Here is a 15,995-nt window from a genome sequence, read left to right as displayed (position 1 = left end):
GTCCAATATTTTACAGCAGTTCATTCTCATAGTGAACCATTCCAGTTTGTCAGTAACATTTCAAATGTGTCATGCTGCTGTTAAGTTATGAATAACTTTATAATTTAGTAATCATCTTTCAATATCTTACCACCTTCCATCTTTGTTTTTTTTTTTTTTTTGTCCCAAGCAGTTGTGTTATGGATATAAGCAACCAAAATGAGGTTTCTCTGTGGGGTTGCTGAACTAACTCTGTTACAAGAGAGGAGCTTGGTGATCAGGGAGAGCCTTGGAGCAGAGTTGCTGCTACTCTGGATTGAGAGGAGCCATCTGAAGTGGTAGCAGAGATTGTACTAGATGTATCCTAGGGCAAACCTAGGTCACATTGGGGAGGTATCTCCTGCCTAGCCTGAGAATGCCTGGCAGGTCCTCCAGAAGGAAGTGGAGGCTACTGCTGGGAACAGCATGGTTCAGACCTGGCCTCTCAACCTAATTCCACTGTAACCTTCATCAAGACAAGCTGATGGAAACTGATTTTTAAGAAATTTTTTAGGTTTTGTATGATATGTAAATTGCTGAAGTCTTAATATAAATGTTAAATAGAATCATTTGGTCTTTTAGAGTACTCTGATTTAGACATTTGGTTTTGCTGACATTTTGGTTTGTGTTAAATGCATGTAGCCAATGGCTATCTCTTTTGCTGAGACTTTTTTCCCCACATCATTCAAATAAATTCAATTTAAAACAGAAAAGTAGTTTTACATTTTTAAAATAATTTCAACGTTAAATATTGTTTCACTTAATATTTGAAAAAAATTGTGGTCTCAGTAGTTTATGCAAAGCAGGATTGAATGAGAATAGGTTTTTTTGTGGAGTCTTATGTTGGAGAAAAAACATTTCTATGAGATGTATGTCGCTTTGGAGAAAAGCATCTGCTAAAGGAATAAATGTAAATGTGTAAAGTCTGCACTGACTTTGAAGACAGAAATCAGTCAGAATGGGTGTCCAGAAATTCTGGATTCAGCACTACCAGTATTCTAAACTGGAGGACACTATAGTCTATACTGTTTTGGAGTTTGGGATCACTGAAAGATAACCATGATCACTAATTTGAATAATACTTTTTTTAAAAAAATTTTTAAATTACGGAATGTTACATTGTGGACAGGGAAGTAAATCCTTGGTCAGATCAGTGCCATGTCACTTATTCTCGCAGGCCATGGAGTTGTTACGTTGCTGAGATTGACATTTGTTCATTTATCAGACACTTTCATCCAACGCAATGTACTTCTCAGTAAATAAAAGTGCATACATATCACAATGGACAGTTATAGATGCAGACACATGATTCTGGTAACACTTTTATCCCAAAAACATTTTCACTAGCTTATTTTACACTAGCAGCTATATATAGAATTGATGACAAGATCCTGACCTGCTTCATGTCACACTCAACTAAAAAGACTGACTAGTGAACAAATTAATGGTCCCAGTGAAGTTTGTAAGTAGGGGACCCACTGTAATTGGTTTTTAAAAAATCCTCCATGCATTTTTTGATCACATATTACAAATAATATAGCAACAGATTTATGCTCACACATAAAAATGGGTTCTGCACAAAGAGTTACAGAAAAAAAGATTAAATCGCAGATGAGAATTACCGCCCAGATCCCCTGGATCGAGGAGTACTTGTAAAGTTGTCCACATTTGATTTGCAATTTGTATTTGTTGATCTTAATTTTGGGTACAAATCTAAACTAACGGAAACACTTCTAAAACTTACTCCTGATATGAAAATATGCTTAATTGATGTTCAAGGTTAAGACCATCTTTACAATTTGCTGTCTGATGGGGTAACTGGTAGCATAGTGTTTAGAGCTGCTTCCCTTGGACCCCAAGGCTACAGGTTTTGAATTCTGACTGTAATACCCTTGAGTAATGTGTTTAACTTAAATTGCTCCAGTGAAAAATTGCCCAGTTGTATTATGTCGCTTTGGAGAAAAGCGTCAGCTAAGTTAATAAATGTAATATTATATTCTCGGCACTAAAATTGTTTGTGAGTGGGAAAGATGTCGACTTGTTCTCTGAGACATGGCTAAGATCACATTTATTAAGAAATCTAACAATTTTATAAATGAAGCCCCTTGAGTATTGTGTGTCCTGTAAATATGTCATCAATATTTTAAGTTATGCTTAGATTTACTGGTTGGGTGATCTTAACCCTACATTTTAGCCTTTGATCTATAATACATTACAAGGTTCTAATATGTCAAATTGTTAAACCTTCTGATTGTAGTACATAAGCCTCATTAAGCAGGGATAAAATTGTCAGATGTGTGTTTTCCCTATGCAGTTCTGTGTCTTAAAAGTTAACAGCTTTTCTAGAATTTGTTGGCTTCTTAGGAATCAGCCAAGAACAGTGCTATGCAAGCAGGACTAACCATTGGACCCCTCACACCACGTCACACCTTAAACTCTGCCATGCAGGAACAAAGTGGCCTGTTGGGCTCCCTTGAGTGAGAAGCAGTACAAAAAGTCAAATGAGAAAGAATAGACTGGAGTTTCACCAGAGGAATTTCATAACACATAAGAGACTGCTGCTTATTGCAAATTGTTAGAAAGAATGGGGACTAAAGGTTATGTTAGACGTAACAAAGGCTTTCTTAGAATTTAATTTTGAATTGTTCATGTCAAGGCCAAAGACATGTTTTGATTGTACACTAATTAAAAATCTGCATAAGGCACTTGGAATGCAGTTATGTAATCATAGCCTCAAAGTCCTGTCATATTGAAACAAGAAGACTGTAATAGTACTCAGAACTAGCAGGCTGTCCTGAACAGATATTTCATGCCTTTTTGGTATATATTTTTTGTGTAGCCAATTTTCTTCAGTAGTCGGAGATTGGTAGTTATTCCTTTCTGCTTGACCCCTAACGCAGATACAGAATGATTGCAAATGTGTTCATTTGTTCTGTTTTTTTTTTTTTTTTTTTGCTCTGGAAGAAGTTTACGGTGTTTATCATCATATGTACGTTGAATTCAGGAGTGAGATGGTGATATGCTTATGGCTGTCAGGCTGCTGGAAGACATTCCACTATTCCCATGGTAGTGGCTGCAGAGCAGAATGTAGTTTGTGTAAGTGGTCATGGAGCCAGCTGGACTGCAGCTTGACTGCTGCTCTGCCCTTAAGGTTATAGAATTCCTTGCCCCTTACTGCACAGCCCCCATTTTTATTGTGCGCTCTGATGGCTGCTCCCTTAGGGACTTTGTTCTGCAACTTCGGTTTAATTTCAATTGGTACCAGCACTGGTGTCCACAAAAGCACATATCTGTATTTGTATCCTTTCTGCAGTTTTGTGATGAGTCCAGATAAATTATATATATTTTAAAAGTGACACATGTATTTCTTCTTTGTTTTCATACAAGTTGAAGAAGAACCTAGGAATGGGGCTTCCATGCGTGCCTACATCATATGTGCTGGTACAAAGAGTAGGGCCACTTTTCTGCCAGGGTTACCTACAAAGAAGCACTGTGTAAAACTGCTTTAATTTGCTTGACTTGTATGATTTTTCTGTCTTTCAGCGCAAATAGTGTAAAGCCTGTTTGAGCTCAGAACCAGAATCTCAGTCAGACTCTGTATAGCTCTAAATGCAGATTTTTCTTTTGTAGCTTGTCTAGTGCAACCTCTTCTAGTCTCACCTCTTCCAGGGTGCTGGATTGTACCATTGCTTTTCTTCAGCACTGTTACAATCTTTAAATCTTCTTATAGCAATTATGGAAATTGCCACTCTCTTACTGTGATGAATACAAGATTTTCTGAACATTTATCTTTCTCCACCATTTCTCATATGTATTCTTTGTTCCTGTGTGCTCAGATGGAACTAAGAGGCAGGTAGAATAGCAGAGCTATTGTCTTGCAAGTGATAGACCCGAATCCATGTTTCTGCTGTGGTACTGCTGAGCAGGGTATTTACTATGTTGCTTCAGTAAAAAAAAAAAAAAACCACCTATATAAATGTGAATAATTATAAAAATGTCTTATTAGCCAAATTTGTATAAGACACATTTTTTCAAACTGTCACATAATGAAAATAATGTACTGGTTAATGAGTAAAGTGTATAAGTTTTGAGTAAATGGTTTGTATGTTGTATCATGGTACTACTCTTTGTTATGCAGTAACAAAAAGGCCTTTATTAGATGGTTTAAACAGAAGTAATAAATCAGCTTGGCTAATAAAGGTGTGGGAAAGTGAACAAATGGAAACATTCTCATGCAAACCTTTAGTGCAATTAATAAAGCGGGGGCTGATCTGTGTTACAAAGTGAATTTTTAGAAGTTTTGGGATTCCTATGTTTGTGGTGAATTACAACAGTCTTCCAAAATACAAATGAGAAATTGTTAAACGCCTGCTAGTCATTAAGGTGTTTTGTTGCTAAGGAGAATTACAAGCCACTAACCTGTGTGTGTGTGTGTGTGTGTGTGTGTGTGTGTGTGTGTGGAGGGCTTAGTGGGATTTGTGCTTCCCTAGGTGTGTACATATAGTATCAGTATATGATATTTTCATATAACTACCTTGTAAAATTGTTTTAGTATGGTTAATATATATGCCAAAAATAAATGGAAAAATGCAAGTGAGCCCTTAAACCTGTCTGTATTCCAGGCTATTTTTTAATGTTTTAGGTGGTAGTTAAACCTCTTTAGTTTAATTATCCAGAGGCTTTGAAATGGTACTCCCAATAGCATTGCACTGTCTTCACCTTAAGTAGAAAAAAATCAAAAGCAAAAAAAAGGTACTTATCACGAGAGCCACCAACTTACACAACCACATGATTAAACGAAGCAAGATTCTAGGAGCCAGCAAGAATGAATCAGATCTTGTGCTTGGTTTAGAGGCCAGAGGCATGTTCCTCACCTCATGTGCTTTGGCTTTCAGAACTGGCTGCTTGGTGCTGAAAATCTCCCAGTGTCCACTTTTTTCCTTTCCTGCATTTTGTTTTTTCAGTTTATTTCAAATGCTATTTGCTCCACATTACTATTTCCAGAAATATGTTGTGGAGTGAAAACGAACTGCATTTCTGTAGTTCACTACTCAGACATTAGTTGGCAACAAAACGCACTCAGTAGAAACACAATGGGAGGTCTGTTTTATTTACATCTTATCTGGTTTTGCTCAATGGCAGAGATGAATATGAGAAGCATTGTGCTTATGGATTGTTAGTCAGCATTTGTTTTATATTTTTTTATTTTAATGTAGCTCAGAGTTTAAATACTGAAATGAAAAAAAGTCTTACAATTTTTTTTTTACGAAACGTGTGTTTTTTTTTTTTTTTACATGAATTTAGCTATGAATAAATTGAGGGACACTTAGATGCTGCAACTCAATGTTATATAACAATGTTATAATAAGGTAAATGGAATGATATCATAAGTCTGCTCATACATAGTAAACATGTCACACTATGATATAGGTGTGTCGTGTTGAGAGGTTGTACCCTATCTTGTGCTGTATGCTTCCAACAGACCACTGTGACTCAGCATAATGGAGGGATGGAAGTGTTGCAGTACTTTTTAAGAATGATTTTTGTGGTTGTCTACATTCACAGAATGTTAAATTTCATAGGTGAGGTAAGTGACTTTTGCTCTTATTACTAAATTTCAGGTTGCAACTCTACCCTTTGTGCTAAAATGACAAGAGTCGAGAAGCGGTTTACTTCTGAGGTTTTGTCTCCGGTGTTGTGAACTGGGATTCAGTTTGTATGAAATGTTCCACCCATTTAGTGTGAAATATTGTCCATCTTGTTTGTCTGAATATAGACTATTGGGTAACTAATGCCAGTTTGGGATGCTCTCCATATTCTGTAAAATAAAAAGTACCTTTTTCTTGTGGCCAGATTTTCTGAATTTCATAGTTTTGTGGTTTAATGCCATGTTATTACTCCACTTACTCATTGAACTTTCAAGCGTAGGGTGTTTTATTGGCCTTCTAGTTTGCCTTCATGCAGTTGGTGTACAGTGGAATTATATGGATTTCACAGCCTACATCACCACTTCAGAATGTTGTGACTGAGAACAAAAAGGGCAAATCTGATAAACTAGGTAATATTTTATCCTAATGGTTGTTGGATGTTAAGAGAAAAAGGGTAAGTTAAGGGCCTAATTTGAATAGTCATTTGTAACTTCTGAACCTATTTGGAGTGGGAGGAAAAACAGCATTGTGGAATTTGTTATTTCCGTGGTGTGAGAATATATGTGAAAAGTTTCCATTTTGTAGAGAATGAGTGGGAGGCAATGGGGGATAAGGGGAGCTAATTGAAGTGTGGTTAAGCTGTCAGTATGCTTGGTTGCTCATTGATTACAATTCGTGGTCTTCAGATGAACATACTGCTGCTTTCCCATAGATTAACGGTTGACTTCAATCACCTGGATTTAATGGAGAAGGTTATCGTTTAATTTTTCTTATTTTCTGGTTACATTTGTATTACCCAGGTTAACATGCTCTTTTCTGTTTTGGAAAGCAAGAGTTATTCATGAAAAATACACCTGGTACCACAGAGAGTCATCGTCGTCTCTCTCTCCCCGTACCCCCCACCCCGCTATTTTCCAGGGGTTAAGTCTAGTGATGTAATTGCCCTGACATGACAGGGTAGCATGGAAGCATATTTCCTTTGTTGCACCACTGCTGACCTACATTGCCAGCATAGCTTGTCTTTGCACAGCAGTATGAAAGAATTTATTTTATATTTTTGCAGGGTCCATTTTCACTGTTTATTCACCAAAAACTATTAAACTCTTGAACTCTGGTGGACATTATAGAGGGCTACAGGTTGGCAAAACTAGAGGGAAAACTACCCTCTGCTCTTTTCTTGTGGCTTGGGAACATTTTAATGTGAGTGGGTTTTGAAGGCGGGCTACCTTTCTTATTGCCATCAGTGTTTTAACATGCAGCCCACAAAGCTAAACCAGTCTCAGACATGACCTAGTTTTCTTCCTTATGCTCCACAGCTGGTCAGTGGAATGCTAGTGGATTTTTTTTTTTATTTTCATAATAAAAATAAGCCTTTCACTTTTACTTCTTAAGTTTGTGTTATCCCTTCACATTCCTGTTTTCCAGTTTGTATTAGTTTAATTCAAAACATTAACCCTAGTAATGAATTTACTCTGGGTATACATGAGTTGTGCACTCATGTTTATGCAGTTTGACTGGATTTCCCTGTTAAATCATGCCTTATGTCTTTGCCCTGCTGTTTGTCACACGCATTCCCTTGTACACGCAGACTAGCTCTCTGTGTAGTCCTCTCTGACCCAGGGTTTCCCCAGATGTAACTGGAATTTGCCCTCATAGGAATTCAGCATCCAGATTCTTACTTAATACAATAAAAGTGAAGTTAATATTAGTTGGACTGTCCCAATAATAGCAGTTCATAATGAATATGTTTAGAAGACTGAACTTTGTTCCCTTATATAAACATTTTCTGTTTCTCTTGAAATACAGCCTTTTACTTTAAATATACAATAGCAGAAGTTTCATTTTAAAAAAATGTTTATACATTACGATTGCGGTGTTTTGCAGGTTGCACTGTAGTATTCTGAAAAATTTGCACATGAACATAATTTTCTAGTGCTTTAAATTGTGGTATTTGCATAAGTATTTCTGTATTCGTATAAAATCAAATTCACTTAATGTTTAAGTTAATGTTTCTGTGCGGCATTCATAATGCCAAAACAATTAAGTTCTACATCCTAATATACTTTTAAGGACTTCAAAAAAAAAAAGGGGAGAGTTCTCCAGATATAAATGGTAATATTCCTAAACTGTGGAAAATTGCTTGTTTCAAAATTGCTTTCAAATTTTTACTTATTTGCATTAAAATTTTTCTAATAAAAATCATGGCTTTGCCACAGCCTACTCTGTAGGGTACTGAGCCCATAGCTTGGGAATTCCACAGATCCTGTGGATGTTATGCAGGATGTATTCAGCTGTTAGCTGAAATGGTAGATATAATGAGTGACTTGTCCAATTTGATAAGAGTTCTTAGCACATGTATGGACCTGCTGGGAAGTGAAGGATCTTTGCTTTGGAGAGGTTCAGTTGTAGGTGGGGATCAGACATCCGAACAGAGATGTCCTAGAGATAAGATGTGATGCGCAAGGAAATGTTTGTAGTTCTGGAGGAAAAGGGAGGAAGAGCTGGGTATTGTCAACAGTAATACATTAGTAATGGAAAAATTCATGGGAGGTGATGACAGGACTAAGGGAAGAAGTATGTAGATGTTTTCCACATCAGTCTTAAAATATTAATGTAACTAACTCATCCCAGGTAACGTTAGTGATCAGAACCCACACACACATTGACTGAAACCGCTTGTCCCAAGCGGGGTCACGGCCAACCGGAGCCTAACCCGGCATCACAGGGCGCAAGGCTGGAGGGGAATGGACACACCCAGGACGGGACACCATTCCGTCGCAAGGCAGGACTCGAACCCCATGCCCACAAGAGAGCGGGACCAGGCCAAACCTGCTGCACCACTGCACCCCCCTTGTGATTATAACCATAAACTGTCAGTCAATTTAATCCACAATATCTTTTTCTATTGTTGTCTGAGATGTACATTGCTTTGGAGAAAAGGCTTCTGCTAGATTAATAAATGTAACTGTATTAGATGCTGCATGTAGGCACCTTAAGTGTTACAATGCTTCCCCAGTCTATTCAGCCCTTTTTTTTATGCAGCCTCACTAGCTTTTATGTCTGGAGCTTTGGAAATCATGAAGCTGTCCTTCAGCTACAGAACAAAACCGCTAGAAGCAGGGTGGGTGTGGTGATCATGCTTAATTGCCAGGGAGCTGTGGATTCACCATATGGTATTTATTTACCAGCAGTGAGGGCAGAATTGAGGTCTTCAGGTACGGTGCAGTTAGCCAGTACCACTGCCGTAACAGCTCCAGGGTGCAGCCAGGCTTCAGCAAGACAAACTGAGCTAGCAGGATTGCCACAAATCCCCACCCCTTGTCAAAGGTCACTATTTTGAGGTCATAATTTTTATGTGCTAGTGCTGCTGTATAGATAGAGCTCGTCTTTTAGTGTGTGTGTTTTTTTTTTTTTTTTTAACATGACCTGTGACCATTCGTGCAGCTTCCCTTTCAATACAGTTCAAGTTTGGTGGTATGTGTCACATTTTCTGCCCAGGATTGCAAGCAAAGTGCACTAGAGAGCTCAGATCTGGAGCTCTCCCTTGGAGACATTACTATTTGGCATGACCTGCTGAGAAAATGGTGATATTCAGTTTTGTAAGTCATCTCCTAATTGCTATGCTTCCCCCACTGCTGCACAGAAGTAATTCAAAGGTTTCAGCCTCCCCCACAATCTTTTTTTTTTTTTTTTTTTTTTTTTTTTTTTTTTGTGCTACCCTTCCTTCTGTATTTTTTTTCTCTTTTTCTTTTACAGTCATGCTGTTCTAAAGAAAGTGAATGAAATTAATTGCATGACAAGGAGAGGGATTTTATTCATTTAATATTAGATTAGGGCAGTTCAAGGGTTTGGGGTGAAGGGTGAAAATATGCAGAAGTTTATTCATCAAAGAGGTGAGTTGCAAAATCAGTTAAGGGCTGGAAGAGTGATAACAGAATGATGAATGAGATCCCCGAAGTATCATGCAACCTTTCAGTGCCATAAATGAGGCTGTCCAGCTAGTTTCTCCCATTATATTTCTTTGTTCCTCTAACCCATGCGTCTTTGCAGGGGGCTGCATTGAGTGAATTTCCTGTTTGGTTTTTTTTTTTTTTCTCCCTTCTTCTAAGAATAAAATGTAGAAATCCCTCTTTAGGAAGGGCATGAGAAGCTTTAGTTCAACTAAAGCTGTGCATTACTAATATGTCATACTTGGTGTGGAGAGTTCCATTGGCACCTTCCCAAGTGCTAATAACCCAGTTTAACTAGCATGGCTCTCATCCAAGTTAGTTTTATAGGTAACAAGTTAATTCCCTAGGTGAGCAGTACAGCTTCACTATGGTGAGCCCAAGTTAGGGATTCTCATGCAGGGCGAAGGTCTTGCTTCTCTGATTGGAGCCACTTTCAGTTGTTCTGCCGGTCTGTGATCGCTGAATCATACATTACATACAGTTGTGCTATTCATCAGCATACTTCTCTTTGGGGTTGTTACTTTTCTTGCTGTTTGACAGGCCACAGCAGCAACAAAGCAGGAAGGCTAGAATGCCCTTCTGTCTGCTACTGGAGCCAGAAGGCCTACTTATCCTGTCCAAAATGACCCTGCCCTCTGCAGCTGTTTGCCCTTGAAATCTTGTCAAGCTGGCAACATGCCTATGGACAGGGTCAGCTGTGCCATACTGTGTGGTGGAGATTGCTGCACGTGTCAGTCTCCTTAAAATTTGAGCAGAAACCATTATCTAAAAGTCCTGAATGTCTTTCTCTGTGCACTTTAACTTTCACTCTGCCCCATTCTTGTACTAACACTAAAACTCTAAAAAAAAAAAAAAAAAAAAAAAAAAAACAAGTTGGCTCATCAGAGACAGATGAGGTATGGTTTTGTTTAGCTTTTCACTGCTTCTCCAGTTACAATATGATCTGATCATTTTTGGTGTCTGAAGTATTTAAACCTTAAATTAGAATTTTACACAATTGTGTACTGTGCCTTTGTTTCTGTTATGATCATTTGTGTGTTGTAATTATACTTGTGTTATAGCACATGTGTATGTAGCAGGTAAAATTAACTTAGTTTTAAAACTGAAAACTCCAAATTTTGCATTTTAACCTAGGACCAATTTAACCAGCTTAAGCACAGAAACTATTTGTTGGCCAATTCTTTGGTCCTTGTAAAGCCAACATCTGAATCAGACACCATTTAGACAATTTTGCAGACTCTCTTTTGTCCAAAGTGACGTGCAACTCTGTGAAAACAAAAGTGCATTCCAGCAACATATGGTGAGATATACACGCAGATCTTGAAATACAGGCGATTTATGTGATGTCACTGTTTAAACTGCCATATATTATGTAGATAGCTGCAATGGAATTGCTACAGTAGACATTTTTAAAACATGTAACATTAAAAGTAACATTACATCAGTACAACATGTAGAGTTGATAGGAAATACAGAGGTATCTGAGACAAATGATTATATACATTGTAAATTTATGAAGAAGATGGATCTGGAGGTGAGTGAGTCTGAAAGAGATGTTTTCAGACCCTTGAACGTTGAGAGGGACTCCCCACTGCTAAGTGAGAGAGGAAGACCTTTCCACCACATTGGAGCCAAAACTGATGATCTTCGGGCTTTTAATTTCAGACCTCCTCTGCATGGGACCATGAAAAGGTTTAAATCATTTATGTTAGGCTGCTTGAGGGGTTTGATGAGATGGTTCTACAGTTTACTGAACTCAGACTGTATTTCCAACATTTCAAATGTTTTATCTGTGCCTCTGTGGTATGCTTCAAAGAAATATATTTTTCTTTATAATGTTCAGTTTTACACTTCCCCTTGTCTTATTCAAAGTCCCCCCCCCCATACTGTCTAGCATGTGCTGTCTTATCCTGTTAGGTGGTTCATTTTCTTTTTTCCCACATGGCACGGCTGAATTTTTTAATTATTTCTTTTGAAAGAATCTGTGATGTTACCTGGCTGCAGTTTTCCTCTTCCCTATGAGGTCATTTTGTAGTCTGAATGCAGTTATAAAATTCTCTCATAGCTGTTAAATCACCTATAATGGTCTAATTGGTATGATGGGTGAATCTTAATGGCAAGCCTTCTAGTTATACCATGTTTACTTGTCTGCTTTCAGGAAATAATTTATGAGGCATTTAAATGTGTTTTTTAAATCTGGTGAAAGGTGAAAAGATTTTATCCCTGGAGTTTTTCTGAAACTAATTTAATGGTTTCAGACTGAAATCCAGACAGTATTCATTCATACTGTATTTCTCTTATGCTGTCTAACTTGAATGCACTTGAGACTAAACAAACCTACAAGGTGAGACTCAGTCTGATTTGCTTGATGTTGGTATATAAACACTGTTGAAACCATTTTACTAACCAGAGATGTGATAATGGTGATATTAACACGAAGGGGCGAAAGGCGCTAGAGCAGTTCAGCAAGGTAAAACAGGAATTTAAGTAATCTATAGAAGTTGCAGCAAAAGGCAACTGATGTCACAACTACTGATAAATCTTTCAACATTATAATCACTGCTGTGTTATAAGTGGTAGTGATGTGAGATTATAGAAAATGCACATATCCTCCATTTTCAACATGTTTCTGTAGGGGAAAAAAAATCCTGTCATTCTGTTTATCTAGGCTTCAGTACCATGGCCTGAAATGCAATAGCAGTGAGAAAACAAAACCCCATTTTTGCTGCAGCTGATCAGATCTTCCAGGAGGTGTGGGAACAGTGCAAGCACAGGAAGGAGAGCACTATGAAGGGCTTGACCAGGGACACCAATGTTGGGCCAACAGACTTTGTCCCACACCCAGGAGGGCAGCCAGATTGAATGTGTCTGCACCTGTCAGACAATTCCAGCAAGCTCAGGGTCTCACTGTGTCTCTACTCCATGTCTAATGCATTATTTATTGGCCTTTCACATGCACTCAACAAGTGCTGTGGTGATGATCTCATTAATGAACAATTTGACTTGATGCACTCTCTTTGGGTTCATTTTTTAGTGTCAAAAATTTGCTGTAAGACGAAAGCTTTAAGACAAACGGAATTCATGAGTTATGTTACAAACTGGATCTGTATAAGTGGTATTTCTGGCTGTATTACACCAAATATGTAATTTAAAACAGATGCATGGTTTTTTCTTAGAGAATTTTTCTCTTTTTAGCTAGTATGTTTGCTTCGTTGCATTCATGTCACAGTGCAGTTGACATAAATTTTCTTAGCTTCATTTTTTTATACTTCAATTTATCGATTTAATATTTTCTCAGTTTTACTTACAGTGGCATCTCCTGAAGTCTTAATTTGACTTTTTTTAATGGTTTTTTTTTTTTTTTTTATTTTATTTTTAGTTGTGTTGTGTCCTTTGCTAAAACAGATGTTTTTGGGATATATTTGTTTTTTACAGGTTTGTCATTATGGAACAGTGGTAGCAGGCCAGTGTTTTTTGTGCCCTTTCCAGTCCAAATCTTTTGTTTTTCATAGGTTCACCTTTAAATTTCAGTCTAATACATTTAACGCTTAATGTCATTTCTGTTTTGATAACACTTTATGAAAGGAGACAGTGGTCTTGGCAGAAATTATTGTAGTAATGTTTTCCCTATGAATATGGAATCTCTGTTTATTGTAATACATAACAGTTAAGAATGTAACCCATTAAATGTACTTGAATTTCCTGCTGGAAGTCTTTGTAAGGGTTCCGTGCTACTACAGTGTTGAGGTGGTGTGATCTGAACTTTTCACACAGCTTTAGAATGAAGCTAGTGGATTGCGGGATTAGGGTTGGTGGCGGAAGGAAATTTGACGTGCTGCATGTTAGGCAGTTTTTAAACTGTATTTCCCTTTTTATGACTGAGCTATGTTTGTGCATCTTTCTCTTGGACACGTGTTTGCTTCTGCATTCTGTGTGGGTGTTCCTAACAAGGCCTCATATTGTGAAGTCAGGAATTCGGGGGGGGGGGGGGGAGGGGAGAGCACTCCAGTGTCAAATGCCCCCCAGCGGACTGATAAGCATAGTGTTTCCTGCCTTCAGAGAAGTCTGGTCATCCGACGGGGCTGTACTCCGAGGATTTGAATTTAGTGTCTATATTTACACTGCAAGGGATTGCAGTGATTATATATAAGACTGTAGTTCTTCAAAGAACTTAGTGTGTGAATCCAGTGTCTTCACATTGCTCTCCATTATGTCTGTATATAGTATATTGATTCCAGACAGGTGCTAAATATTGTTTCTTTGCATGCAGCTAATTTGTTTATTCCCACTTAATCATTGCCCTTTGCTCTATTTACATGTGAACTAGCAATTATTTTCCATGAACTTTTTCCAACAATCATGATAACAGATTTGCTTAGTTCAAGGAAGAAAGGAAAAATGAGTAGGACTTTTTTTGGCCAACTTTTTTTAGGAGGTAGCTTGCTGTGATTATCACCAGAATGTAAGCACACCACCTGTAGCATCCAAATGACCTTTAACACACTTGACCTATGACACATGGATGTTAGTAAAGCTCAGGCACCATGGACTTTTAGCATAATGTTGAATAATACTATGCAAAATATATTTTACTTGGGTGCTTTTAAGAAAAAGTATCAATTTTATTTTCTTTTGCGTTCAGTGAGTTGGGCTTTGTTATCTTAACAAATGTCAAAAACTGTTTGGCCCACTGACTGTCAGAGCTTTAGTGCTTAAATTTAAATTTTCACTAAGGTGGTAAAAGCCCCCCCCCCCCCCCAAAATTATTCATTATTTTGCATTTGATGTGGACATGTGATAAATTTGTACATGCAGCAGTGGTAAAAATGTTGTTTTTGTATAGCAAAAATCGTCTCACTGTATCCACAGATACGGAAACTACCAGAGAACGCTTGTGTTTCTGTAAGAAATCCAGCAATGTATGCATTTTGGTTTTATTGTACTAATGGAAAAAAAAAAAGTACATTTTGGGCTAATCAGAAAGGACACAGTTGGATATGAATAAAGCAGGCTCTCTAAAAGAAAAATCCAAAAATCAGTACAGCACTATTCAAATAACAAAACATGCAACAACTGCATACGCTTTTCTGTGCCACAGCCCAGCATCCCGGACAGAAGTCAGTCCTTCTACCACCCCTACCTCCGTCGCTGGGAAGGCCAGTGGCCCGGCCCACAAGATCTGCCTGGTGTGCTCTGATGAGGCCTCTGGCTGCCACTACGGTGTGCTCACCTGCGGCAGCTGCAAGGTCTTCTTCAAGAGGGCTGTAGAAGGTGAGCCTTTGGAAGGAGCGCATACACACAAATGGGGCTGTGTCAGATCTGCTGCCGACGTACTCGTATCTCAGGAATCCCAGTGTAGCCTGCATGTCTTAAACATCTTAAATGTCTTGGAGCAAAAGATTTTATGTAATGACCAATTTTCTCAAAGCACTCCATAGTGTCTAATGCAAAAAATAAATGTGCTGTTCAATTATACATTTGTAGATTGAGCCAAACATAACACATGAGTATAGGTACTTCCCCCCCCCCGAGTGAAAACAAATAACAATATAGATAGACTATGATCTTCCTGCATTTTGTGGAGTTTATGCTGAACATGTAGGACTTTTGCCTAATACAATGAAGGCCATGTTAGTGTACTTATACTGTAACACACAGCCCCAGACAATAAAGTGCTTGAAACTTAATATTTCCTATGGATAGGTGGTAGAGTAGTAGTTAGTTGTCTTGAAATCTGAATGTGTTCCATTTGAATCTAAGTGAATTGCTCTCATATGAATTTCTTGGTGTTTAAGTGATAAATAATGTTTATAGTGGTAGTTGCTTGTCTAAAACTAAATCACTTTGATCAAAGGCATGAATTAAAAGGTGGTAGTGTGTGATTTGCTGTTTTACAGTTTTACTTATTTTCATTGATAAGCAGTTCATTTGAGCCTTTGTCTTTAGGTTTGTGTATATAGGAGACAAAGGGAAACCAAACCTTTTGTTTTTTATTTATTTTTTTGCAGCTGTCATGAATATGACAGTTGATTTTATAATATGGCTTTTGCCATGTAATCTGAAGATTTCTGGTTCAAATCCCACTCTAACTGTGGTACCCATGATCAAGGTACTTGCCCAGAATTATTTGTTCAGTCAGAATACCCTGTTGTACAAATAAGTTAAATCACATTGTAAGTCACAATGGACAAAAGCATCAGCTAAACAAAAATTATTCCAAATATATAGCTTTGTCAGACAATTTCTTACATGTATCTGAAGGTTCTACTACTTTTTAGCTGCATGACCGGCTCTAGTTCTTTTTATTTTAAGGTGAAAACTTACTTGAAATATCTATATAAACCTTAGGAATCAATAATCTTGATAAAATACTCGCATA

The 15,995-nt window shown here is 37.7% G+C and overlaps 1 protein-coding gene across 4 annotated transcripts in view; it reads left to right on the top strand.

Moving 5' to 3' along the window:
* nr3c1 (nuclear receptor subfamily 3, group C, member 1 (glucocorticoid receptor)) overlaps nt 1-15,995 on the top strand; it is a 43,391-nt gene that overhangs the window by 12,855 nt on the left and 14,541 nt on the right. For all 4 annotated transcript variants that reach the window (XM_018756421.2, XM_018756420.2, XM_018756422.2 and 1 more), the window contains one exon: nt 14,715-14,887. In XM_018756421.2, coding sequence (XP_018611937.1) covers nt 14,715-14,887 — 173 coding nt within the window. The remainder of the gene's footprint in view (nt 1-14,714; nt 14,888-15,995) is intronic.

Source organism: Scleropages formosus, chromosome 13 (assembly GCF_900964775.1).
Source record: "Scleropages formosus chromosome 13, fSclFor1.1, whole genome shotgun sequence".
In the NCBI taxonomy this organism is placed as follows: Eukaryota; Metazoa; Chordata; class Actinopteri; order Osteoglossiformes; family Osteoglossidae; genus Scleropages; species Scleropages formosus.
This window is presented reverse-complemented; position numbering and strand designations above follow the sequence as displayed.